Here is a 27228-nt window from a genome sequence, read left to right on the forward strand (position 1 = left end):
CCAACCGACTGCGCCACCCAGGCGCCCCAATAAATACAATTTTAAAAAAGAGAGAGAGAGATGCTTCTCCATAGCTCACATGATCTTATTTGCTTACTTGTTCAATATCTGAGGCCCCGCCATACGCAACTAGAAGGTAAGTTATTGTTCACACTGCCTGCAATACCAGAGCCATTAGAGTATCTAATGCATGGTATGTGTTTAACCAATAACTGTTAAAGAGTGAGTGAATGAATAAACATCCCAGGGCATGGTGCACAAAATTCTTTCTTGCTCCTTCCACTTCAAAATGAAAAGATCCCAATTACAAATAACCTTGAGCAACAAATTAACTCTTCGATAAACAGCTTGAATTCCAATTTCAGGTCAGTAAGCACACCCAGTGAGGTTTATCTGAGATCTTTAGATCTGTTTTTTATATGTGTCCGAGCTGTGATCACTGACCTGCACTGCCTATACTGCACTATATAACAGCCTAGGTGGGTTTTAGACACAGATCACATTCCCAAGGCAGAGACTCTCCAACACTATATCTAGGAGGGTAAAGAAGAGGGAGATACACCCTGCTTTCTGGAACCCACTAAACTTTGGCTAGATAACAGGGGAGAAAAGAAGGCCACTTATAAGGGAATCTAATAATGTTTTTTATGTTCCAGGCTAGACCTCATTTCAAGAACTTTACATATATGAACTTATGACTCTATAAGTTCTGTGCTAACATAACCAATTACAGATGAAGAACCATAAACACAGGTAAGTGAACGCTACTTGCCTAATATTCCACAGACTGTAATTTGCCGAATTGGGGTTTAAATTTAAGAAGTTTAACTCCAGAGTCCCATGTGTCTAACTATCACTACAAGTAAGATTTGTAAATTTAGAACTAGAGCACAGTTAGTAAAAATGGGACTGTAAGAAACAGAAATGTTTTGAAAACCTCCTGGATTATACATATAAGAACATCCTCTTATCAAAAGGCAAATATTAAGTACTCTAACTGAATTTTGGGCCCTGTTCTATGTGCCTCTTTCCCTTATTTATTAATCTGTTATATGGCCTTGGGAAGTCATATCACCTCAGAATGCCTTTCTTTCCCCTTTAGGGCCAGTGAAACACACAGACAGCCCAGTGACTTTGCAACTAACACCTGCATGACCTTGGACAAAGTTGATACTTCACCAAATTTGTTTTTCCTCACCTTGGAAAGTTGGGGTAACTCCCACAACACAATGTTATAGGGAAGATTAATAAGATAAAATATAGAAACTGGCATATAGTAGATGCTTAATAAATATTTTTACCCCAACTTTTACCATATACAAAATCTAGCCTTTTCTTAGAAAACAGTCTCTACCCTCAGTAGACTTACTAAACACGCACAGATTAGGTAGGAGATTTCCAGACTCCTTGTTCATTAACTATTAGTTGAGGGGCTCTTCTGAACAAAGTCGAAGTGTCTTAAGATAATTATGTTTCAGTTGGGGCAATGATTGTTGTACATAACTATGTATATTAAGAACTGGAAAGCGCTAAATATTTTAAGTGAGGGAGAGTCATGAAAATTTAGAGGAGGAGGAAATTGCTTTCACCTCCAAGAGATGGGGCACAGAGTAGAAAAAGGGCATCCCAGCTAAACATTGAAGGGTGTCACTAATATGTAGTTTTTCTTTGCATAGCCCACAGAATAAAATAATTACTTTCTCCTCTGTGGTATGCTTCATCACTTTTCACTACTTTTATTATTAAATTTATATTAGACTGTCATTTCTGTTTCTGTCTCCCACTTACTGTGTACTTCTAGTTACCAGGAACTATCTTATCCCTCGAAATTCTCCAGCATCTGATTAAAGTAACAGCTATAGTGACAGAAATCACAGAAAATGTTTTTTGGTTAGTTCCACGTTAACCGTGTGGCTGTAGGGTCTGACTTTGCTTAACTTTAGGCTGTGCCTCCTAGCTCTTGTGACTTTTACGGTTGCTGTAAAACACAGAATGCCCAGTTGACTTTGACTTACAGATAAACAGGGAATAATTTTTGGTATAAGTACGCCCCATGCAATATTTAGAGCAGACTTATAAGAACACATTGTTTATTGCTTATCTGAAATTCCAGATTTAACCAGGCACTCTATTTTTATTTGCTAAATCTGACTATCCTAGTGACTGATCTTATTTGTTATTTGGAAATGGGGATGAAAATAGTACCGAATAATCTATATAAAGTATCTTGCACACAGGTAAACCCTCACTTAACCTTCCAATTAGAATACTTTAGTAAAAAGAGACACATGCCAAGCCTCCGGTACAATGGCCCTGAGCTCAAAACAGGGTTACTCTTATTAGACGGCTTTCTAAGGAGTGCAGAGAAAGTTCGACAGAACTCTGAACAAAGTTGCAACGTGCTTGCGAGATTCGCAAATTTGCTTTCAATATAATAAGTGTGTTTAGCAAACTTACTCCAGGCGGAAAAGGGATTTTCCTTAGTTACAGGGAAAGCGCCGGCTGTGTCTCTGCGCACGCGCACGAGAGCCCCTGCGTCTCCACGCTCGGCCCCCGCCCAACCGAGAGAGTCACGTGGCTGAGCCGTCGCTCGTGAGGCGCGACCGGGCCTTGTCATGTGACCTAGGTTCCTACTTGGTACTGGGATGGAGCCGGAAGAGGGGACGCCCTTGTGGCAGCTGCAGAAGCTTCCAGCCGAGCTGGGCCCGCAGGTGAGGAGAGCGCGGGCGGCGTGGCAGGCGGGGCCCCGGGACGCCCCGGCGTGCAGGTCTGGCCCGGTCTGATCGAGACGCGCTGGCTGGGCTCGCCCGGGCTGCCCAGGGCTGGGACGGGGAAGGGGCGTCAAGTCGGGTGCACGGCCCCCTGCTGCCCCTGGAGAGCTGAGAAGGCCGACGCTTTGGGCGCCACCCCCACGTCCCCGCTTGAAGCTGCCCCTCGAGGGGCTTTGCGAGCTGACTCCTCGGCTTTGCTCGCACCTGGGTGGGGGTGGCCCGTCAGCTCCCCGGCGCGGCCCAGGACCCGCTGACTCTGGGCTGGGGAGCGGAGTCGCCACCGTAGTATTTGAAAAACTTACAACGTGGAGCCGGTGGTGTGCAGCATCTCATTTCATTCATTCGTACACCACGCACGCCGGAATGCTGCCTGTGCACCAGGCACAGTGCTAGGTGCCGGGGATAGGCTGGGGACATGGGGACGTAGAGAAGCACACCCTGCCCCCTGGAGGGCTGCACAAAACAAATTGGTAAGTACTCCCAATAACTGGGCAACTTACTTTCGTTAGGGTGGTCCAAGGTGGCCTTTCTCTCAGGAGGTGACATACACATTGAAACCTTGGGCCTGAGAAGTAACCTGGCTGTAAGGGATCTGGAAAGAGCCTCGTTCGTTTGTTCGGCCAGCTTTTCACTTAAGTGGGCCTTGTGCTGAGTGCCCAAATGGGATAAGGTAAAACGGTGAGTGAGATACAGCCCGTACTCTGCTGGAGCTTGTATCTAATAAGGAAACCAAACTGAATTATCCAGTAACCAGCTTGTGGGACAGGTAGCAACTCAGATTTGAAGGGGCAAGGAGAGGCGTTCCGGAAAAGGAACGTCTCAATTTCTAGGTTGAGTTCCAGAGGATGAGTCGGACTAGACAGGCTAGAAGGGAGAGAATGCTTTAGGCAGAGGAATAGCAGCTACAAGGCTAGAAAAAGGAAACCAGCCTCTGCGGGCTTTGAGGACCTGCTCGAATTCTTGGAGGCTGAAATTCAGAGTGAGAAGCAGGGCAGGGAGACTAAGGCTAGGCAGGCGAGTAGAAAGTCAGGTGGCTTGAGTCTATATGCCACGCTTGTTGTTTAGCCTTAATACCAAAGGCATTGGCAGTTTTGAGTGTGAAAAATGAAATGTGGAGGCAGTAATTGCATTTATGTAATTACTGTGGGCTGTGAAAGGAGGAGAAAACCCAGTGGTTGCTGTAAGAGGAAAATCTGACTGAGAAGTGAGACTTTCCCCCTTGAACTTTCAAGCAGAAAAACGTAGACCTGAAGGAAATTTGCCCATCCCTGAAAGAAAGCAATATATTCAGAATTGAGCTGCAGCATTAGGTCTGGGAGCGGAGGTTGTTTGTCCTCAGAAGTCAACGAATTAATAGATTGTATTGTAATCAATATATAAGTATGTTTACTCCCATCTCCTCTGTCGCCCAACAATTTGGGCACTTACACAACTTCTTGACCCGTTGGCTTGACTCTGGTCTCTCTCTTATTCTGAACTCCTTCAGGGTAGATAACTTTGTTTTACATTCCCAGTTCTTCAGATTTGTGTTCTGGCTCAAGGTGGGTTCTTGATCAGTGTCCGCTGAGGGAAGGAATTAATGCATACTGAACTCTGCTTAATCATGGGGGACAGTTGTCTGGATTCCAAGCTTCGATGGACTGGCCTTAAGTGTAAATGATTGGCAATTCGGAGTAAGTCCCTATTGTGTTCCACTTATAATGGGTGATAGGTGGGAGTGGGGGCTTACCCTACGTAGTGTGATAGAGGCGTGTGGGGTAGACAGCCTTAAAAGCCCCTCATTTAAGACTTCTTTTTTCCTCTGTTCCATTTGCAATGGGGAAAGTTGGGGGGAGAGGGAGGTGGAAGGGAACAAACTTAATTCTTATCAGGATCAGGAAAAACCATCTTAACTCTCCTGTGATTTTACAAGTGAGGAAACCAAAATGTCAGCAGAGAGAGTTGGAGTACCGTGCCCAAGGTTGTCAAACTAGTAAGTGGCAAAGGTGAAACATATGTTCAGATCTGTTGGTTGTGAGTCTTTGTATTAGCTTCCTGCTCCTATCGTCCTTCTACCTGCTTCTTAGTAAGGCCCATAACCTTTCTCATCATGTAGGTTGATGACGCCTAGATCCCTGCATCCAGCAAAGAATCTCTTCCTTAGGTGTCAGGCTCCTGCTTAGACACACCCCAGGTACCTCAAATTCAGTGTGTCCTTGGCCGAACTCCTTGTCTTTCCCCCTGGAACTATTCTTCCTGTGATTATAGCCTCATTTTTGGTTTGGAGCACCACTGTTTACCCAGTCACTCAGCCTAAAATTCTGAGTATCATCCTTGGTCCTTCCTCCTTTTCAGTCTCTTTTACCTCAGTACTGCCCTCATTTTGAGTGCCCTCAACTATTTAGCCGCCCGCCCTTCCCTCCCCTCATCTAATTTCTTCCTGGTAAAGAGAAGGCAAGGGGCCTTTGGTCTCACCAGCTCTCTTTTCCTTTTCTCTCCTTGCATCTCCCAACTTGTTGGGAAATTTATGGAAACATAATGCAAATATGTGAACAGGTTGCTTCCCTGTTGAGACAATTAAAGTCTGGACCCTGTATACAAGGCCCTTTATGATTTGGCCTCCACTCACCTCTCCAGCCCTGTATCCTTTTTTCAAATTGAACATGTGATTGTTCACTTTATTCTTTTATGCATATGCAGTTGCTGGTGACTAGAAATGCCCTTCTCTCCCCTCAAATGGCCAAGTACTACAACGACATAATGTGGGTAGGTGATATCCTCATTTTATTCTTTTAAAAGCAGCCCTTTCTCTTCTTCTCTGTGCTTCTTTGTACTTTCTATAAATTTATAATATAGTTCCTCTCATTCTAAATTGCATTTATGTATTTATGTTTGTCTTTCTCTAATGGACTAAAGCTCTGATATGGTAGCACCTTAATCTTGTTTATCCTCAGTTTTTTCATTTGTAAAACGGGGATAATAACAAGACTTACCCCCTGTATAGGGTTGTAGTGAGGATGAACGCAGTGCTTGGTACTCAGTCAGGGCTCCATATGTGGTATCCATTACAGTTATATTTGCTTTGTATTTCCATTAACTTGTTTAACAAATGGAGTGAAGTGCTCATTACCTATTTTGTACATGTGAATACAAAACATGAATGAATGAATGACTAAAAACATTTATATTCCAAAAGATAGTACTTTATCAGTTTGAGCTCTGTGTTTTGCTTTAGCGTGGGGGCAGTTTGGGATAACATAGGATATGTGTAGAGAATTTGGAATGAATTTCAAATTGAGACTGTTGTTGGATGTATGGTAAATAAAAGGTCTGTTCATAGAGGGCATTAGCCATCATTTGGAAGTGGAGTTACCAGTTGCTCATTTCTGTTCTGATATGTGTGGTGTTACAAGGGGAAGAGTTACTGCTTAAAATGAAGTGGACTATGGTCCAGGGGAAAAGATTTGGAAGACTTGTTGTTTAAAATAATTTTCCAGATTATTTGGGTTCAGATACTCTTTTAACAAGACACAAATATCCCCTGGGAAAGAAAGCCATGTTAATCATTTATCTTGAATAGTGCTGACATATAGGCAATCAGTTAATGTATGTTAAAGACGTGGAACGTAATACCGGTAGTGGTGGGGGTGGTGGTAGTAATAGTGATAATAACAATAATAAGAAGAATGGTAACAATGGCTAGCAGTGTGTAAGTGTTTTATACATGGTAGGAATGTGCCAAGTAATTTGCATGTACTCCTTACAACAGCATAATGTAGCTAGATGATCTCATTTTACACACGGAACGGGCACAGAACATCAAAATAACTTGATAAAACTAGTTAAGTAGTGGAACTAGGATTGAAACTAGACAGTTTTATTCAAAAATTCAGTCTTAGTCACTATGTTCAGTTATATATATGTCAGGATTTCTGTTGCTGATACTAAGGTAGGGTACAGGGAGAGGAATGTAAAAAAAGAAGATAAAGGCACTGACGACTTTCTTGGAGTGGACCAAAACAAGTGAGTGTGAATGCTGTGAAAATGGAGGCAAGGGGAAATGAAATGTATAGATCTATGGTAAAAAACTTTGATCTAAAAGTCATACTTTATTATTATCATTATTATTATTATTGGTATAAATACAATGTCTAAGGAATCCCAAGGTGAAACTTTTATATTCACCATCATCCTTTCAGGATTATTGGAGAAACAATAATGTGTCTATGAAATTATTTCAGCTTCTGAAGGTGGACAGAATTCTAGAAAGTCGGATTTTTATTGGAGCTTTAATTTTTAATTAATAAGAGTAATGTTAAAAATAGTTACATTTCAATCTTCAGCTGCTCTTGCGGGTAACATGAGCTGCTCCCAATAGCATTTGTTTCCTACAAGGAAGATAAGTCTGTTTTGTAAGTTTACTTATAATTCACTTACTTTCTTTTCTCTCTAGCTGCTTCATAAAATAATTGATGGCATTTGTGGCCGAGCTTATCCTCTCTACCAGGATTATCACAGTGTTTGGGATTCAACAGAATGGAAGAATGTTCTAGAAGATATTACCAAATTTTTCAAAGCTGTAGTTGGTAAAAATTTACCTGATGAAGAGGTAACTTCACTCCAAATTTCTATATCTCTTAATAAATAATAAGTAGTGTTAACGTTTTTCTCAAGTTGGTTTTAGGGCAATATATCATACAGGAGCCATCATCAGTAAGTATATGTTATATTAACAAAAACATCATAATTTTGAGTAGGCAAATCTGATTGTGGAAGTTCTGGTTCTCTTGTTTTGGTTGTTTATGTTTTTAGAATTGTGATACATTTAAATCATGTAGAAGAAAACCAGAAGTTAGGTAACTGATACCTACATTCGCATTATCACAATTAAACAGTTGTTGACATTTTACTTTATGTATTACAGGTTTGTGTGTTTGTTTTAGAAACAAGGTATTATAAATATACCCAAATACCACCTGGCATGCCACCCTTCCCCAAGAGATCACAACTTGTTGGTATACATGTTTTGTATTCCATGTTGTAGGAATGTTTATGTCTTTAAGCAATGTATACAATTATTTGAGCTGTTTGAATGTGTAACTTGTAAATGATAACATATGTATCCATTTGTAATTTTGTTATGGGATATTGTTTTAGACTTGTCAGTATTGGTAAATGTAGATCTGGTTCTTATATTTTAATTTCTTATAGTATTTGATGATAGGATTAGCAGGACTTCTTTTTCCGGCCTCCTGATGAACCATTAGATCCTTGCCTCTTTCATTATTATGTATAGTGCTTCTACTGATATCTTGTGTGTGTCTGCTTATACACATACTGTTTACCCAAGGGATACAGGAGTGCTGATGCATAAGGGCACTTGTACCCCAATGTTTATAGCAGCACTTTCAACAATAGCCAAATTATGGAAAGAGCCTAAATGTCCATCAACTGATGAATGGATAAAGAAGATGTGGTTTATATATACAATGGAATACTACTTGGCAAAGAGAAAGAATGAAATCTGGCCACTTGTAGCAATGTGGATGGAACTGGAGAGAGTTATGCTCAGTGAAATAAGTCAGGCAGAGAAAGACAGATACCATGTTTTCACTCACATGTGGATTCTGAGAAACTCAATGGAAGATCAGGAGGGAGGGGAAGGGGGAAAAAAAGTTACAGAGAGGGAAGGAGTCAAACCATAAGAGACTCTTAAATACTGAGAAACTGAGGGTTGATGGGGGGTGGGGGAGACGGGAAAGTGGGTGATGGGCATTGAGGAGGGCACCTGTTGGGATGAGCACTGGGTGTTGTATGGAAACCAATTTGACAATAAATTTCATATTAAAAAAAAAATAGCATATTGGCCACCTTTTCTAGGATAGATATCTTGAAGTGAAATTAATGGGGTGTCCTTCCATTGAATGGCTTTTGTACCTTGGTAAAAAGTTATTTTGGCATGTTTGTGTAGGTTGCTCGCTTATAAAAAATGTAGTTTATGTATATTCATTTTGATTTGGATGATATTCTGGGTGGGAGTTCTTTGTTAGAGCTATGTATTTTAAACATCTTCTTCCATTATGTGGCTTGCCTTTTCACTCTTAATGGTGTCTTTTTGTCAACAGAAGTTCTGAATTTTAATCAAGTCCAGTTTTGTCAACATTTCTTTTGATTGTTAGTGCTATTAAAGTCCTGTTTAACAAATACTTGTGCCAAGTCATGAAGATTTTTTTGTTAGTTTTCTTGTAGAAGCTCTCACATTTATGTTACAGGTGCATTTTGAATTAATATTTGTGTGTGGGTTAAGGGTCGAGTTCGCATTTTTTCATATCAATAGCCAATTGACCCAGTACCATTTATTGAAATGACCATCCTTGCCCCATAGAATTTCTGTGCAGCCTTTGTTGTAAATCAGGTAGCTGTATATGTGTTGGTCTGTATCTGGACTCTTTATTCTACTTCCATTAGTCTAGTCTATATTTCCCAATACTACACTGTCTTAATTACTGTAGAATTAAAGCTATGTTACATAGTCTTGATAATAGAAGACTTTCAATTTCATGCTTCTTCAAGATTGCTTTGGCTCTTCTAGGTCCTCTGTATTTTCATGTACATTTTAAAGTCAGTTTGTCAATTTCAACAACAACAAAAAAAACCCTGGGATTTTGATGAATATTAGTCAACTTGGGCTGCCATAACAAAATACCATAGACTGAGTAACTTAAACAACAAGAATTTATTTCTCACAATTCTAGAGTCTGGTAAGTTAGTCCAAAGAAAAGGTGCTGGCTGATTTGATTCCCTTTCAAGAACCCTTTTCCTGGCTGCAGACTGCCTTCTTGCTGTGTTTCTTGTATAGCAAAGGGAGAGGGAAGCATTCTTTCTTATGTTTCTTTTCATAAGGGCACTAATCCCATCATGAAGGCCCTACCCTTATGACCTATTAAACCTAACTACCTCTCAGAAGGCCCTATCTTTGAATATCATCACAGTGAAGGTTTGAATTTCAACATAAGAATTTTGAAGTGACATCATTAGGTTTGCAGCATGGAGATTGCACTGAATCTCTAAAATCATTTGGGAAAGAATTTATGTCTTAATATTAATCTTCCCAATCCACGAACATGGAATAACATTCCATTTATTTGGAGTACTTCAATTTCTCTATTATTTTGCAGTTTTCAGTATAGAGATCTTGCAAATATTTTTTTAGATTTATTTTTAAGTAATTGATACTTTTGGTGTTAATTTTGTTCTCCACTTGTTTATTGCTGGTATATAGAAGCAATTTTTATATCTTTACCTCATATCCAACAATTTAAAAAAATTTAATGGCTTATAAAACATTTTTCTGGATTTATTTCTTTTGTGTGTACAATCCTTTTCTTTTTAGATTTTAATACCCATTTTTTTTCTTACCTTATTGCAGGGCCTAACACCTTTAAGGCAGTGTTGAAACAAAAAGCAGTGTCTTATTCCTGATCTTAGGGAGTCACAATTTTATCATTTATTGTGTTAGCTGTGTGGTTTTATAGATGTATACTATAAGATTAAAGAAGTTTCCTACAGTTCCTACTTTGCTGAGAATTGTTATCATTAATGGGTATTGAATTTTATTTAATTTTTTTCCTAAATTTGTTATTTTTTTCTTCTTTATTTTGCTGATGTGGTGTCTTTCATTGGATATTTAAATGCTAAATTAACCTTGCATTGCCAAAATAAACACCACTTGGTCATCATGTATTATGTTTTTATGTATTTCTTGATTTGATTTGCCAATATCTTATTTAGGACTTTTGAATCTGTTTTTGAGTGATATTGGCCCATAGTTTTTCTCTTTGTAATGTCCTTGTCAGGGTGTCAAGTCTTATTCTGGTCTAATAAAATGAATTAGGAAGTATTTTTTCTCTTTTCTTATTCTCTGAAAGAGTTTATGCAAGATTGACTTTCTATCTTCCTTAGTACTGTGTTACTATGTTGTATAATTTTCAAGTATTTGGAGATTTTTTGTAATCAGTTATGATTTAGTTATACCATGGTAAAAAAATGTATATAATTTGATTGCAGTCCTTTGAAATCTGTTGTGATTTGCTACATGTCTTGTCTTATGGTTCCTTTTGGTGAATGTTCCACATATATTTGAAAATAGTATGTTCTGTAGTTGTTGAGTATAATGTTCTGCTTGTCAGTTAGGTTAAAGAAGATAGTATTTTTTTGATTCTAATCTTTATGATTGTTTTGTGTGTTTTCCTGTCAGTTACTGGGAGATGTGTTAACATTCTAATTATAAATCTAATTAGACTTACCGATTTCTCTTTTTAGTTCTGCCAAGTTTTGCTACTTTGTATATTTTGAAGCTCTTTTATTGGATGTACACAAATTTATGATTGTTCTTTCTGTTGAATGGTCCTTTTGCCATTCTTTATTTCTTGTAATACTTCTTAAAGGCTACATTGTCTGATATTAATCTAGCTATGCCAGCGTTCGTGGTCTTTGCTTTCATGCTACTTCATCAGTCAGCCCTTTACCTTTTTGTTTTGCAAAAATCTCTTGTTTGTCAGTTACACATTCTCATCTTATTCTAGGTACAGAAGTCTTTTTTTTTTTTTCTTTTACTATCATTTTAAAGGGGTTGTGAAAGGGGAGTGGAGCTATATGTTTACATTTTAAACAGAAAGGCCCTTTCACTTACTTTCTGTTTATTTTCATAGATATTTCAGCAGTTGAATCAGTTGAATTCATTTCATCAAGAAGCTATCATGAAATGCTTGAAAAGTAGGAAAGAGGAAATCAAGAAGACTCTGTTAGAAGAAATAGTTGATATTTCTTCTGCACAGCTACAGGATTTTGACTGGCAGTTAAAGGTGAGAATCTGATTATAGGCATGTATTTTTTTATCTCATTTTTTGAATGGAAAGAAATATTTATTCTTTTTCATAATATAGATCTAAAATTTCTGTTATTTTAAGAATACAGTGTCAAAAATTACATTTTTTTACATTATTTATGCATAAGTACAGTACAGACATCCAAAAATATGTAATAAAATTACATTGATAATAAATTTAATTAACTAGAGCTGTGAATCATTAAATATCTTAAATAGTGGAGTAGTATGTATTCAACGTATATTTTTGGCTAGAACTTTCTAGCCTTTATTATAGTCTTCCTGAGATTGGTAAATGTGATTCTGTCTCCAGGGGAAAATCTATGTATTATTAAAAGTTAACTTTGGGGCGCCTGGGTGCCTCAGTCGGTTGGGCATCCGACTTCGGCTCAGGTCATGATCTCGTGGTCTGTGAGTTCGAGCCCCACGTCGGGCTCTGTGCTGACAGCTCGGAGCCTGGAGCCTGTTTCAGATTCTGTGTCTCCCTCTCTCTCTGACCCTCCCCCATTCATGCTGTCTCTCCCTGTCTCAAAAATAAATAAACATTAAAAAAAAAAGAGTTAACTTTAATGAACATTTTGAAAAAGAGACACATGATCAATAGGATTCATAAAAAACAATTTCAGACCAACTTTCCATGCTGTATAGGATACGTAGACCTCAATGAGGAGGTTGTGTTGAAACACGTTGTGTTGAAACATATTGTGTTTCCTCATTTCAGCATGATCCTGGATAAAGTGTCTCATACTGTCTTTGTGGATAAAGTGGAGAAAAATGTGGAACAATTACTTAGTTACTTGGGTCATAGCTGGATAAACAACCAAAGCCAGATGTAATTGTGTTATCCAGGGAGGAGGTCTCTGTGATTCTGGTTTTGGCCCAGTCTTTTATGAATATTATGCTTATCAAATCTAAGATACATCATATTAATATAATACAAAGTTTAAAATTATTTTGTAGCAAATTACAGCAATGGGCCAAATGAAGCACAATAAATTAAGCAGAGGTAACTTAGATAGAGGATTTTTATATAAATAAAACCAACTTAATATAAAAGATATGAGAGGTAGGCCAAAAGTAATACGTATGAGAATATTTAGTTGTTTTGATTTACCAAATGTGGCTTGAGTCAGCAGTATGATGATTCAGTCTTATGTTTTGTTGATAGAAATGCAGTGTTTCAAGCAGTGGGTGGTTCTAATTCTGTTTTTATTCATTTCACTTTTTAGTTAATTTACTTATTAATGCTTTTAGTTCTGGTTGCCAAATTTAAGAGATACTTAAACAAATTAGTGCCAAACCAGAAAAGAATGAACAGGAACTTAAAATCATGAAGGTTTTTTTCAAACATTTGGGGAAAGGAGAAAACTTAGTAGAAAAATGATAGTTCTCTTTAAAGGACTAAAAATCATCTCTATGGATGAGGGACTTGATATACGCTCTGTGGCTACAGCGGCTAGGACAAAGGTTAAGGTTTAAGGTACATAGTTTGAAATAAGACGAGTTCACATTCAACCTAAGGAAAATGTTTTAACACCTATCAGTATCTGAAGATTATTTTAACCTCTTCTTGAGGTAGCACGTTCATCATTGGTGGTATTCAAGCCTAGACTGAGAAACCACTTATTGGACACACTGAAGAAGACAATTATCTATAATGTAGACCATCTTTGATACTTCTAAATTAAAAAAAAATTTTTTTAACGTTTATTTATTACTGAGAGACAGAGAGACACAGAGTGTGAGCAGGGGAGGGGTAGAGAGAAGGGGAGACACAGAATCTGAAGTAGGATCCAGGCTCTGAGCTGTCAGCACAGAGCCCGATGTGGGGTCGAACTCACGAACTGTGAGATCATGACCTGAGCCGAAGTCGGTCGCCTAACCGACTGAGCCACCCAGGCACCCCATCTTTGATACTTCTAAATCTCAGATATGATGAGCCCTGGTTTTTGAAGAGAAAACGGAGGAGGTATGTGAGGATTCAATTCTACAGTGTGTGCACGCCGAGGGTGGACTTAGAGGTTGTTCGTTAGGGAAGTAGTTCCTTACCATTCATTGCATAAGTAAATTTTTGCAAGTAGTAGCACTTCAAAGATTCACTTATTGTGGGGTTTTCTAGCGCAGATTCCAGGAAAATTTGATTTTTCCTTTGCCATCTGCCAATGAAGCCATGGCGCTTGTTTCAAAAAGTATTAGTATCATAAATATTTGGTTCTTCTGTTTCTTCTAGGATTCTCTGTAGACAGAAAATAAGAAGTAGGGAAAATGAGTGTTTTTGCTGAGTGACTCTAATTGAAAGTGGTATCTTGATAATGTGTTTAACAATAATTTGGTAGAGAATTGGCTGATTGTGAATTAAGCGTCTTAATTTCCCAGGCTTTACCAGTGTTTTTGGTTGTATCCTTGTACATGGACTTTCATCCTCTTGGTTTCTTCACACGTCTTTAAGAATTCTCAGTTTCTTGGGGTGCCTGGGTGGCTTGGTCAGTTAAGCGTCCGACTTCGGCTCAGGTCATGATCTCACGGTCCATGAGTTCGAGCCCCGCGTCGGGCTCTGTGCTGACCGCTCAGAGCCTGCAGCCTGTTTCAGATTCTGTGCCTCCTTCTCTCTCTGCCCCTCCCCTGTTCATGCTCTGTCTCTCTCTGTCTCAAAAATAAATGAACATTAAAAAAAAAATAAAAAAAAAAAGAATTCTCAGTTTCTTGATGCATTGGACCCATTCAGTCCTTCCCGGCCATAACTCTGCGCTGGATTGCTGCTTATGCTACGAAATTCGGACTGGTTGTCCTTTTTTCCCAGTCTGCATCCTCTCTATTCATCCTCCTTTCTCTTTCTGTTCTTCATGTATGTGTTGGTTTGTCGGGGGTTTCTTTGTTTCTTCCTCCTTTTCCTGTATTTGATAGCAAACAGGAGTGTTCTTGTATTGTTAATAAGCTCTGATGTATATTTAATATGTTCTTTTTTTTACTACTTATTAATTACTATTTTCCTCATTTTAAACAGCTTGCACTGTCTAGTGACAAGATTGCTACGTTACAAATGCCACTTTTAAACCTTACTCTAGACGTAAAAGAAAATGGTGAAGTCAAACCATATTCTGTCGAAATGAGTAAAGAAGAGCTGCAGAATCTAATAAATTCCTTGGAAGCAGCTAATAAGGTATTTGTTTTAATTGTGCTGTGTGGTTTAAAATGTTTAAGTGTTGACTGATAGATACCCTTAGAGCAATAGAAGAAAAACTCATAATTGACTTTTAATATTTCTTTTGTTTCTGATCTTTTATGTCAAGCACAGAAAATACCTTGTTGATCTGTTCTGCATCTCTAGTTTTAGATATTAAAAAAATTACAACTTGTAATTTTGACTGCTTAGTTTTGAGCGTAACTTATCAAGTAGTCATTTTTGATAGAATAGTAGTGCTGTTCTCACAGCTAGATTTTGTTTGCCCCAGTGCTCAGTAATGCTAAAAATAAATTTTTACCTTGGGGCTGTGATTCTAAAGAGTTTTTATGATTATAAATAGCTGTGATCCTAAAGAAAAGAGTGTCTTATTTAACTGGACAAATAAAATTGCTTTTATAATCCTCTAAGAATGAGAGACAAAATATGGCTTGTAGTTATTATGACAAAATCAGGTAGGGATAAGATATGACTAATGAATGAGTAAAAATTTTGCATTTACAAAGGGTTGGCTAAATAACAGGAACAATTCCCAGTGTTTATTTAATGAGAAAAATACTTAAACAGTACAAACTGCTGCTGTCAGAAAATAACTGTCTTTGTATATGTCTGTTCCTTTCATTATTGCTCAGCTTTTTCTATGTGATCTGAAATCCATGATTAATGCCAGATACTCTAACCACCTTTTCTTGCCACTGACTAGCCTTCTTAGCCTTACCTCTTTTAAACTCTGCTATCCTCAGTTTTCCTCTATACTCTGCAGATGCCGATTTTAGTGCCATGATGACTGGTCCACATGCCCAGTAACCACATTGGCAGCCTGGCTTGCTTTCATATGGGGCTGTCTGAAAGGGTGTGTGGTATGGCCCGATGTAAATGTTAATTGATTCAGAGCCATGGATCCTGGCAGGCGTGCTCCTGTGCATTGTGCTTGCTGGTTATCAGTTCTCCAGGCCCTTCTTCAGAGATTTCAAAGCATTTCATTAAGCAGAGATTGGCATCATTTTGGAATAACCTGATTTTTTTTCCCCCCGACTTTGTGTTTTAAGGTGGTCCTACAGTTGAAATAACTGGAAATGATGAATACCAACACTATCAGATTTCACTGCTACACCTGATAACGGCCGAGTGAATACTGTGTGTTCAGAAAACCTGCAATATACGGACTCTTATGCTGTGCTGAGAAAGCAACAGTGTTGAGATTGCAAAGATAAAAATTTATCAGCTTCCCTAAAGAACAGGAAATGACATGGTTGACTGGAAATGCATAAAAATGATAGATGAGAAAGCTATAATAGCAGTTTATATTTTCGTAATGGCTGTTTTGCCCCATTTATTAAATATTTGAGAAATCTTTATAGATATACAGTTTTATTGAAAGTTGAAAATAGGTTCTAAAGTAATGTAAACATACAAAGCACAAATATACTTGAATGTTGCTTAAAGGAATATATGAATAGCAAGGATGTGTATTATGGATATATATGATTAATTTGTAATATTTTAAAAAATAACTTTTAAAGAATGTATAAGCTGCATATATAACTCAGGAGATTCCATATCTTTCTTATATTTCAAAGGAAAGATTATAAAATGTAAATTTCTTAGAGAAAGAAGCTCTTCTTCAGACATGAACAAGAAAAAGTAATTAAAATTGTGTGAACAGTTTTGAGTTTATGAATTATTAAAATATAACTAGAATAGGAAAAAATGAAAATAACACTGTTACTTCTGCATTTCAGTGTCTGATTGGGAGGGTGTGCTGTGATAAAGAGAATAGATGTCATTGTATAGTGTGTATATAACTATTCATATATTAGCTAATATTAAATATAAGTCCATTTTTGTTATAAACCCTTAATATTGAAGTTAATAGTTTTCACTGGAAAGCAAGCCATTTTTAATTTCAGTTAACTTTAAAAACAAGCATTCTGGGGCGCCTGGATAGCTCAGTCAGTTAATCATCCAGCTGTTTATTTCGGCTCAGGTCATGATCTCAGTCGGTGGGATGGAGCCCTCTGCGTTGGGCTCCATGCTGGCAGTGCAGAGCCTGCTTGGGATTCTCTCTTTTCCTTTCTCTCTGCCCCTACCTCACTCTTGCGTGCATGCGCTCTCTCTCTCAAAATAAATATTAAAAAACAACCCAAGCGTTCGGAACAAATAAAAAATGACATTTCATTTTTACATATGGCTTTATTTCAAAACACTGTCTACATAAAGCAGTGGCCCATAATTGATCAGAACCTGCTATCTGCAAGCTTTGTAGCTCATCAGAGCAGTTAACTCATCATACAGATGAAGATAGGCTTAGAGAGGTTAAAAGAACATCTGTGTGTGACCTAGGCAGCGCTACTCAAAATGTGTCCCTAAACTAATGCCAGTCTGTGGACTATTTGTTACAGGTCAGTGATTACATGAGGAGCTTAAGCTTTAGTTCATCAGCATATTGCTTTTTTCATTGAGAAACGTTAATTTTGGAAAAAAATCAGCTGAACTAAACAGTGTGCTTGGGAGGTAGGTGACTTACTTCCTGTGCAAGTTCCTTGTGTCGTTAAGGACCAGAGGCAGTTTGTAGGCTAGCACTTTAAATAGTACAGATGGTCCCTGATGTACGATCATTTGACTTAAGATTTTTCGACTTGACTGTGGTGCGAAAGCAATATGCATTTGGTAGAAATCATACTTTGATTTTTTTTTTTTTTTTTCATTTTGAATTTTGATTTTTTCCTGGCCTAGTAATATCCAGGACACCATTCTTTCCTGACGTTGGGCAGTGGCTGTGCTGCAGCTACCAGGGAACCATGCAGTCATTAGAATAAACAACCGATACACTGACAGCCATCCTGTACCCATATAATCATTGTTTTTCACTTTCAGTACAGTATTCAGTAAATTGCATGAGGTGTTCAACACCTTATTAAAGAATAGGCTTTGTGTTAAGATGATTTTGCCTAGCTGTAGGCTAGCATAAGTGTTCTGAGCACACTGAAGGTAGGCTAGGCTAAGTTACGATGTTTGGTAGGTGAGGTGTATTAAATGCATTTTTGACTTATGGTATTTCCAGTTTATGGTGGGTTTTTTGGGATGTAACCCCATCATAAGTTGAGGAAGATGTGTACTTATCTAAGGGCCTTCTGAATTTCAGCCCTCCATGCAGTATTTCCATTGAGAAGCAGAAAATCTTGCTCTACTTATTCCTCTCACTACCTTATTTATCACTCCATTAGTATGTTTAACTGCCTTATTGAGATCTGACTGATACACTATAAACTCATTTATTTAAAGTGTACAGTCAGGTAAATTTTGACATACATACACCATGAAAGAATCACCTCTATCAAGATTGTGAACATGGCAATCCTGAAAGTTTCCTCCTATTCCTTTGTAATCCCTACTCTTCCACTCCCCCACCCCTGCCACAACCTCTGATCTGCTTCCTGCCACTTGTAGAGTACTTCACACTTTCAAGAGTTTAATATCAGTGGAATCATATAGTATGTACCTTTTCTTTTAATCTGGCTTCCTTCAGTATTGGGTTCATCCATGTTGTTGCATATATCAATAGTTCACTTCTTTGTATTGTTGAGAAGTATTCAGTTGTAGAGTTTTACCACATGTTTTTATTCACCTGTTAAAGGATATTTTGGTTGTTTAAAACTTTATGTATATTATATAACACAGAATCCTGTGAACATTCTTATGTATACCTTGGTATGGATATATGCTTCCTTTAGAGTGAATACTTAGAGGAATGAGATATTTCCAAAGTCTGGAAGAGTTCATTCACCTCCATTTGCTTCCTAACACATGCTTTGGTCAATCTTCATTCCACCTACTGTAATACATGTGCAGTGGTATCTCATTGTGGTTTTAATAATTTTTATTTCTGTAATGACACGATGTTCATTGTCGCATGTGCTGTTGGCCATCTGTATATCTTCTTTGGTGAAGTGTCTGTTCAGATCTGTTGCCCATTTCTAAATTGGGTTGTTTCCTTAGTGTTGAGTTTTGGGAGTTCTTGGTAGCCTGGATACAAGTCTTTATCACATATATGCCCTGCAGGTATTTTCTCCCAAACTGTGACTCTTTTTTCTTCTATAAATGGACCTGTTTTTTTTTTTTTGTTTTTTTTTTTAGTTTAGTTTTAGTTCTAGATTCGCATAAAAATTGGATAGAAAGATCGCATATACCCCACATCCAGTTTCCCCTGTTATTAACATATTAGTATGTACATTTGTTATAACTAACGAACTGATGCCAATACATTGTTATCAACTAAATTCCATAGTTTATTCAGATTTCCTAAGTTTTTACCTGATGTCCTTTTTCTGTTCTAGGATTTCATATTTAGTTGTCATGTCTCCTTAGCTTCTCTTGCTGTGATAGTTTCCCATCCTTTCTTTGTTTTTGATGACCTTTACAGTTTTGAGAAGTGTGGGTGAAGTATTTTGTAGGGTGGCCCTCTGTTGGAATTTAATGTTTTTCTCATGCTTAAGCTGGGGTTATGGGTTTGGGGGAGGAAAATCACAGAGGTAAAGTGCCATTTGCAACACACCATATTGAGGGTACATACTGTTAACAGGATTTGTGACTTGACATTGACTTTGCTTACCTAGCTGAGGTAGTTTGTCAGGTTTCTTACTGTGAAGTTACTCTTTATTTCTATTTTTCCAAATTGTACTCTTTGGAAGGAAGTCACTATGTGTGGCTCATATTTAAGAAATGGGAAGTTGTGCTCTCCCTTCTTAAGGTCAGAGCACTTACATAAACCTTTTGGAGATCTGCACAGATTTGTCTCTTCTATTAATTTAATCCTTTATATAATATGGACTCATGGGTATTTATACTTATGGTTATAATCCAATACTATTTACTATTCAAATTGTTCCAGGTTTGGCCATTGGGAGCTCTTTCAGTTGGCTCTTTTATATTATTTCCTTAACTTTCTGGCAGTATGTTCCAGGCTCATTTTGCCTATTTCCTCCCCAGTCCTAGAATCAACCATTTCTCCAAGAATCCCTGGTTCATTTTATTGAGGAATGGTAATAGAAATCAAGCTAGATGTGCTCATTGTTATTGGGGTATTGTTTAAGTACCCTCAGTTGACAACAAAGAAATATATGTATGTAAACTAAGCTGTGTATATATACCTATCTGTAAATATTTCTTTACATAATCAACTATATCTATATTAAGCTACACAAGTTCATCCTGATGTCTTCAACTCTAACCCATTACCACAAGGATCACATTCTCACGTGCTCCCCTTCCTTATCTCTAAATTCACAGTACAGCAGTAAGAAACCTGACTCCCAGGAGCCTGGGTGGCTCAGTCAGTTAAGCGTCCAACTCTTGATTTCAGCTCAGGTTATTATCTCACAGTTTGTGAGTTCGAGCCCTGCATTGATGCTTGGAATTCTCTCCCTCTTTCTCTCCGCCCCTCTTTATGCCCCCCTCCCCCAAATAAATAAACACTAAAAAAAAAAAAAAAAGAAACCTTACTTTACCATCCACTATACATTTGCTTAATTATTCTAGTGTGTGTGTGTGTGTGTGTGTGTGTATACATATATTTACATATATATATCTGTATATATATATAATTGTTAATATATGGGAAACAACATTATCTTCCTGGAAGGAATCATATGCAGTTCTTTTTGCCTTTAGTCTTCACACATTTGCAGAGTTACTTAGGTCAGTACCAGCTGCTCCCCACCCCCCCCTTCAGTGAGGTGGTTTCATACATTTGTAATACAGTTCAATCTTTTTGCCGTAGTCTGCATTACTTGCTGGGATTGCTTGACTACCTAAATGGTTTTTAAATTTGCATACATTAATTTTTACTTCGTTGAATAGCTCTGTTTTGGCAAATACCTACTGTCATGAATCCACTTTACAGAATAGTTCACCCTAAAAATCCTTTGTGCTTTACTAATTCTTTCCTCCACCTTCCTCTGGACCCCACAATCAGTGATTATTTCATAATGTGTTTATAGTTTTGCCTTTTCCAGAATGTTATATAATTAGAATCACACAATACGAGTCTCTTCAGACTGGGTTCTTGCACTTGGTAATATGCATTTAAGGTTCTTCCATGTCTTTTTGTGGCTTGATAAGTTATTTTTTTTATCCCTGAATTATATTTCATTGAGTAGATATATCAGTTTGTCCATTCACCTATTGAAGGAAATTGGTGATGCCTAGGAGTGTGATTGCTGGATCATTTTATATGACAAGTTTAACTTTGTAAGAAACTACCACATTTCAAAACTACCACTTTTCAAAGTGGCTATACCACTCGATATCTTTTTTCTTCTTCTTTCAATTATGGCAAAAAACACATGACTTGAAATCTCTCCTCTTGACAATTTTTGAAGTGTAGCACAGTATTGTTAATTCACTGCGCATTGTTGGGCAGCAGATCTCTGGAACTTTTTCATCTTCTACCACTGAAACTCTACCCATTGAACAGCAATTCCTCATTTCCTTATCCTCCGGTTCCTGGCAGTTACCATTGTGCTTTCTTCTTCAAGTTTGACTACGTTAGATACTTCATAGAAGTGGAATCATGCAGTATTTGTCCTTCTGTGACTAGCTTATTTCGCTTTGCCATAATGTCCTCAAGGTTCATTCATGTTTTAACATATGACAGTTTCCTTTTGGGGGGCTTAATAATATTCCATTGCATGTATATGCCACATTTTCTTTGTCCATTAATCCATCAATGGACATTCAGGTCGTTTCCGCCTCTTGGCCATTGTGATTAATGCTGCAATGAACATCGGAGTGCAAATATCTCTTCAAGATCCTGCTTTCAGTTCTTTTGGTTAAATACCTGGAAGTGGGGTTGCTGGATCATATGGCAATTCTATTTTTAATTTTTTTGAGGAGCTCTATACTGTTTTCCATAGCGACTACACCATTTGAGAGTCCCACCAACAGTGCACGGGGTTCCAATTTCTCCATGTCCTTGGCTGATACCAGTTACATCACAGATACACAAATACCTATCTTGTGTTGGCTTCATCTATAATTCTTATAGCAAATCCTAAACATGTTATATATATGGTTGTTATTTTTCTAAAAAAGCTGGTTGTCCATTTATTTTTTCCATTCCATAACATAGTCTTCTGGAAATAGTAACCAGGGTAGGATGTCTCTACAGTTCTTGGCAGCTCTGCAGGCCAAAGGTCTGCTGATGAAGAGTTGATCCCAGGTATTTTGCTGGATGGGTGTTAACGTCGTCTCTAGGCTGGAATTTAGACTGTCACTGAAAAGCTATTCTGCTAACCAATTAATGGATATATGAACTTCACACCTTGAGTCTGTTCATTATTTTCTTATCAACATATTATTTCTGAAGGGACACAATGAGTTTGGAGGTTGGAGGTCTTCAAATAAGGAAAGACTGACAAATCGGCCAGCTCTAATATTCATATTTACAGTGGAGGTTTTAAAAGAAATTTGACATAATGCACCTCACAAATGGATGCTATTAAAGTCCATTTTGGGCATCAGTTTTGAATACAAGAAGATTTAATTTCTTCTTTTTTTCGTAATATATAAACACTCCATGTGTCCAAATGTTTGTAAGGTGTGTCATCTTAAAGAATTTTTTTTTTTTCTCCCAAAATCAAAGTGGTGCAGAAATAAGCTTCTGGAAAAGTGCTGGTATTTTTTCCCCAATTGTTGGATAATACTGCAAGGAATTTCTTCCAAATAAAGGGATTTTGCTTTGTATTAAATTTTACAATAAAGACTCTCAAATGGTAGATTCAGAATTCTAAACATTTTTAAGGATTATAAAAAGATATGCCTGAAATCTTGCATGTTTTTGAACATAGTACAAACTAAGCTTTTTATATGTAGGCATTTTTAATAAAAAAAAAATTTTATTTGTGTTTTAGGAATAAACAAGCTAACATAAATTGTACATATTTACAGCATTCAACTACATTTCAGAAGCTGCACAACGGCGTTTGTGAGTATAGCTGGTGGTTTTTGACACCAACCTTCAAATGTGTTTTCTTTCATTTGCTGAAACATTTAAAATCCTGTAGTACCAGAACAAAGAAAACAGCAACTTATTTTGTAGCAAAGCCACACTACTAACAAAAAATACTGAGTGAACTACAGTCCTGTGACTGCTAGAGTATCTGTGAGTCCTGATATCGAGAGCACAAGCGTTTCTTGTGTCCATACCTGATTGTATGTAAGTTGATTTTCTATTTTACAAGAATACATGATTACTCAATGAATGATTAGGCATAGAAAAAAGGCCATGAAAGGTAAAAGGGTCAGGAATCAGAGGACACTGAACAGTTTCTTATTCACTGATTCACTGCTTAGAGGGAACTCTGCTTCCTTCATGTGTATAAATCACAGTCTACAGGCTTCATGGATTTTTGTCCACAGATAGTTTTTGAGATAGCAAAGTCATAACATCACATACTTTAAGCACTTAAAAAGGAATTAATGAAACGGTTAGGATATTTTAATCAAATCCCTAACAGAAAGATTACAGTCAAACACTGTATGAAAGTTTGATTTCAAATGTAAAAAGCAACCACAGAAAATCTCAAGTTTCATTAAACACAACAGTAGTTTCAATCAGAAAATGCAGCATATATTGATACAAAATAGAAATTGGAATTATAAAAGCAAGGAGTCCACCTTTCTTTTCTTGGCATTTTTAAAACCTATCCCATTTCATTAAAATGTATTTGGTTTCCAGAAATACTTATTCTTGCCGTATAGCTTTTCTAGTGGTCTGGTAGGTATACAAAAGTATTATCTGCTTATGTAAGAAAGCAAATGCTTATGTCGAAAGAACAGAAGAACATTAATATGTTGTAATTTATGTCTCTTTCCAATTAAAGAAGATCTGCCTGCTGAAAAATAGGGAGAAAGGGATTATTTTATTTACAAGAACTGTGTACTACCAATCAGGACATAAATTAGCTAACTCATGTTCGGGAGGAGGGTAAATAGACGATTCAGCAAACTGATTAGTGGGGACTTAAAAACACAAGGAGTAAAACATTTAACATATTCTAACATATTTGGTGGGTTAAGCATAACAGATTTTGAGAGGCAACATAAGGTATGAATTTTTGTGTGTATGTAGCACCTGCTTTTGAAAGCCCCGGCTATTTAGGACAGGATGCTATGAATTAAAATAGCAGGAGACTGGTTTGGAAAGTGTAGCTAATTTTTGGATTCAGTCAGGTTTTAGGTGAGGTGGTGCCGAAGAGGTGTTCCATTGCTGGCAGGAATAGAAATTTTCCCATTCTTTAACCTAATGAGCCCTGCTTTCCCAAACCTCCCGAATCACTGTGAAAAGATCTTTGCCTCAGGTTGAGTGTCCTTGGGTAAAGTCACAGGAGATGATGGACAGCCAAGAGAATTTTTCAAGCAAGCCACCCTAACCCAGGTGTGTTTCTCTCAAAAACAGTTTTATTTGTATTTACACAATGTTAAAGTTTCCCGTTTACATTTTCATTACCCTTTTAAATGACACAACAACATTATTTCACATTAGCCATTAGGTTCCCATCACAATGGCACAAAATGCTGCCTGGTGGTCAAAAATAAAAAGCTTCTTTAAAGATGTCAAAAAATTTTTAGTCCTTGTAAACATTTAGAATTTCTGAAAACCTCATGCAATCTTCACTTTGGAATAATGCCGCATGGTAGTTTGTATCGAGAGGGTTCATGGCCCTCTTTAAAATAAGGAGTTGAAACAACACAGTCAATAAATATATGCGTATCTAATCACGAGCATTCCCTACCTAGTAGTGGATGTTCTGAATATGAAATATCACTGTATTTAATAGTTCTGCTTTCCATGACACTGCAGTGAGAATAATCAAGGGGCTTCCCTAAAAATGTCTCAGGAGCATTGTCGCAAAATATAAAATATTTCAAGCTTTATCCAGTGAGTATTTTAAAAAGATGTAGGAAACAGATTAACATGAATTGATTTAGCTTAAAAAAAGAAAAAGCAGGTACACTGCAATTCAATGTATTTGGGGGAATATCAAGTAGAAAAATACGTTATCTCGTAAAACTGGGGTGGCTGGTTGCCACTCTGAGGTAAGGCTTGCAAACGATATATTTCTTTTATGCAAATTTGTAAATAATATATAGAACAGGAGAACAGGAAAGTTAACAATTGAAAGAAGGGCTGCAGAAAAGGTATTTCTCTGCACATCTATCTTATGCAGTCTTGAGGGACCGTGAAGAACTGCCCATCTCTCTTAGTTCTAAACCTTCTGTTCATTTCTTGGCAGAAGTGAAATCTCGTGTGCAGTACCCTCTGGAAATGTCCTCTTATAATTCATGCTGCAGTGTTCCAATTAGGCAATACAGTCCCAACTTTGAGAGTAAACACCCCATGCAACCTAGATGCAGAAGGCTTTGAATAAGGCAAAGGGGAGTATATGGGGGGAAAAATGAAACTTCCAGTGAAGAATTTCCTGTTTCCATAAAGTTAAAGCAGTCGGAATCAGCATGGAAAGTTCAGTTATGCCAGCACTGGTAGAATTTAGAATGGTGTTATTAAGATTCAGCCTGTTTAAGTCCTAAGCAATGAGGAAAATCTCAATGGCCACTTTGCACAGACCCAAGCCTGGTTTCAACTGTAAGTTTGACTGTATTTTTTATCTGTTTAGAGATTGTAGACCTAGGCTCTATGGAAGTAAAATAAGTTGGGGGAGGGTGTGGGTGGCACCTGTTTCACAAGTTATTATCTGTAATCCTGAAGTACTGTCCTTAGGAAATCTTTCTTTTCCCACATTTACCAGTGTAGGCCATTCAATCAGTACTTACAGACTCTCTACCACGGACAGAACAGCAAATGCTTTGGGCAATAGAAAAGAATTAGAAAATGGGGCATTTACCCTTAAGGACCTTATTTCGGGAAGCAGAGAGTGTATTTTTCAAAACTACCAGAAGATACACAAATTCAACATCTATTATTATTGACTAAGTGGCCACAAGAACCGAGGGGGTGCTAGCAGGAGAGTAAACAGAATGAGGAAAGGTTGGCTGCTCATGGATGGCTTTTTGGATGATATTGCCTTGATTTATAATCCAGCGTTGGGGAGGGGCAAGGGAAGAGGAGAATCTGGGCAGTGGAAAAGAAATGTAAAACTTCAAACAGCAGCGAGCACACTTTGGGATGATATGTGGCTGTTGCTGCAGTAGATATGTGAGGATTAGTTTGCTTGAAGCTGGGTAAGGGGAACAATGAGAAATAAAGTGAATGTGAGTAATGGAGAGACTGAGGTTGGGCTTAAGTGATTCACAGGGAGCCAAGGCATATATTTTCTCCAAGGTGTTAATATCAGCTTATTAATATTTCCCATACCCGCCAGGGATGGGAATTATGAGACTCATAACTAGTGTGACTATATAATCGTTATCTAAATGGACAGATTTGAGAGTGAATTGTTGTCTTGGGGAAACTGGGGCATGTGGTCCCCTGACAGTAATGTTATCCAAAAAATAACTGGGCACACCTCAGGCTATTCAATTGTTGCTGGAGCTATTCCTTCTACACTTTCCCTCAAGAGAGTATGAAAGGCTTTTGTACGTCTTGGCTGGGGTGGGGGGGGGGGAGTGGGGGGGTGCGGTTGCTGGGGAGGGAGTGTGCAAGATGGAGGAGGATTAAAAAAGAACAAGAGTATTTGGAAATTGTTCTCTTTCTTCCTACTCTCCTCTTATCTTTGAGCCACCCAAAACCTGGATCATCAAAGTACAAAGCATTAGATCTAGGCAGTGTGGTTAGAATAGACATAGCTTTGCCTTTGCAGTAAGGAAAAAGAAAAAAAAAATCTCAGATTGAATAGTAACTCTGTCACTAACTATCATTATCAGATTTGGGGTAAATCATTTAACCTATTTAGCCTCTATTACCAGATATTGGTAGTGTCATCATAATTTTCATAGGGTTGTAGGGTAATGATTTCAAGATCAAATCATGAAATTATGTGTGACAAAGTCTTTTCTGATACCTTAGACCAATGTGTGACAGTCGTGTTTGGATATCTACCCCAAAGCCATTCTTCCTTCTTTTTGTTAACATATTCCATCTTTTATTCCCCCTGGGCAACTCACTGGATCAATGTTGTAAACCATCATGATAATTTCATTCCTTTTATCAGTGACTGGTTCAGGAATGGTTGTGTAATCCAACCTTGGCCAATGGAACAAGAAAGATGGCTGGGAGAGTTTTGTGGGGAAAGGTTTCCTTGCTTTTAAAAAGAGACCTAAGGCAGGACTTTCCCTTGTTTCTGCCACTTGATACGAGTACATGAGTGTAGCCATTTTGCAACCACAATGCGTGCCGATAGCATACAGAGTTAGGAAGAACTGGTCCTGGGAGGGATCTCAGGTCCTGGATG

General features: G+C 37.7%; 1 protein-coding gene across 5 annotated transcripts; it reads left to right on the plus strand.

Moving 5' to 3' along the window:
- The first annotated feature begins 2579 nt into the window (after positions 1-2579).
- On the plus strand, positions 2580-16679 carry COMMD8 (COMM domain containing 8). Of its 5 annotated transcripts, XM_045474176.1 has the most exons (9): positions 2631-2711; positions 4286-4444; positions 4684-4743; positions 4867-4944; positions 5451-5516; positions 7204-7359; positions 11462-11614; positions 14642-14797; positions 15868-16679. In XM_045474176.1, exons 5-9 carry the CDS (start codon positions 5487-5489, stop codon positions 15886-15888), a joined length of 516 nt encoding a protein of 171 aa, XP_045330132.1. In that variant the 5' UTR covers positions 2631-2711; positions 4286-4444; positions 4684-4743; positions 4867-4944; positions 5451-5486; the 3' UTR covers positions 15889-16679. The 5 variants fall into 5 exon arrangements, with proteins under 5 accessions (XP_045330129.1, XP_045330127.1, XP_045330132.1 ...); XM_045474174.1 differs by having other exon boundaries at positions 4684-4944; XM_045474171.1 differs by lacking the exons at positions 4286-4444; positions 4684-4743; positions 4867-4944 and having other exon boundaries at positions 2630-2711.
- The last annotated feature ends 10549 nt before the right edge of the window (positions 16680-27228 follow it).

This window comes from Leopardus geoffroyi, chromosome B1, assembly GCF_018350155.1.
Source record: "Leopardus geoffroyi isolate Oge1 chromosome B1, O.geoffroyi_Oge1_pat1.0, whole genome shotgun sequence".
Taxonomy (NCBI): Eukaryota; Metazoa; Chordata; class Mammalia; order Carnivora; family Felidae; genus Leopardus; species Leopardus geoffroyi.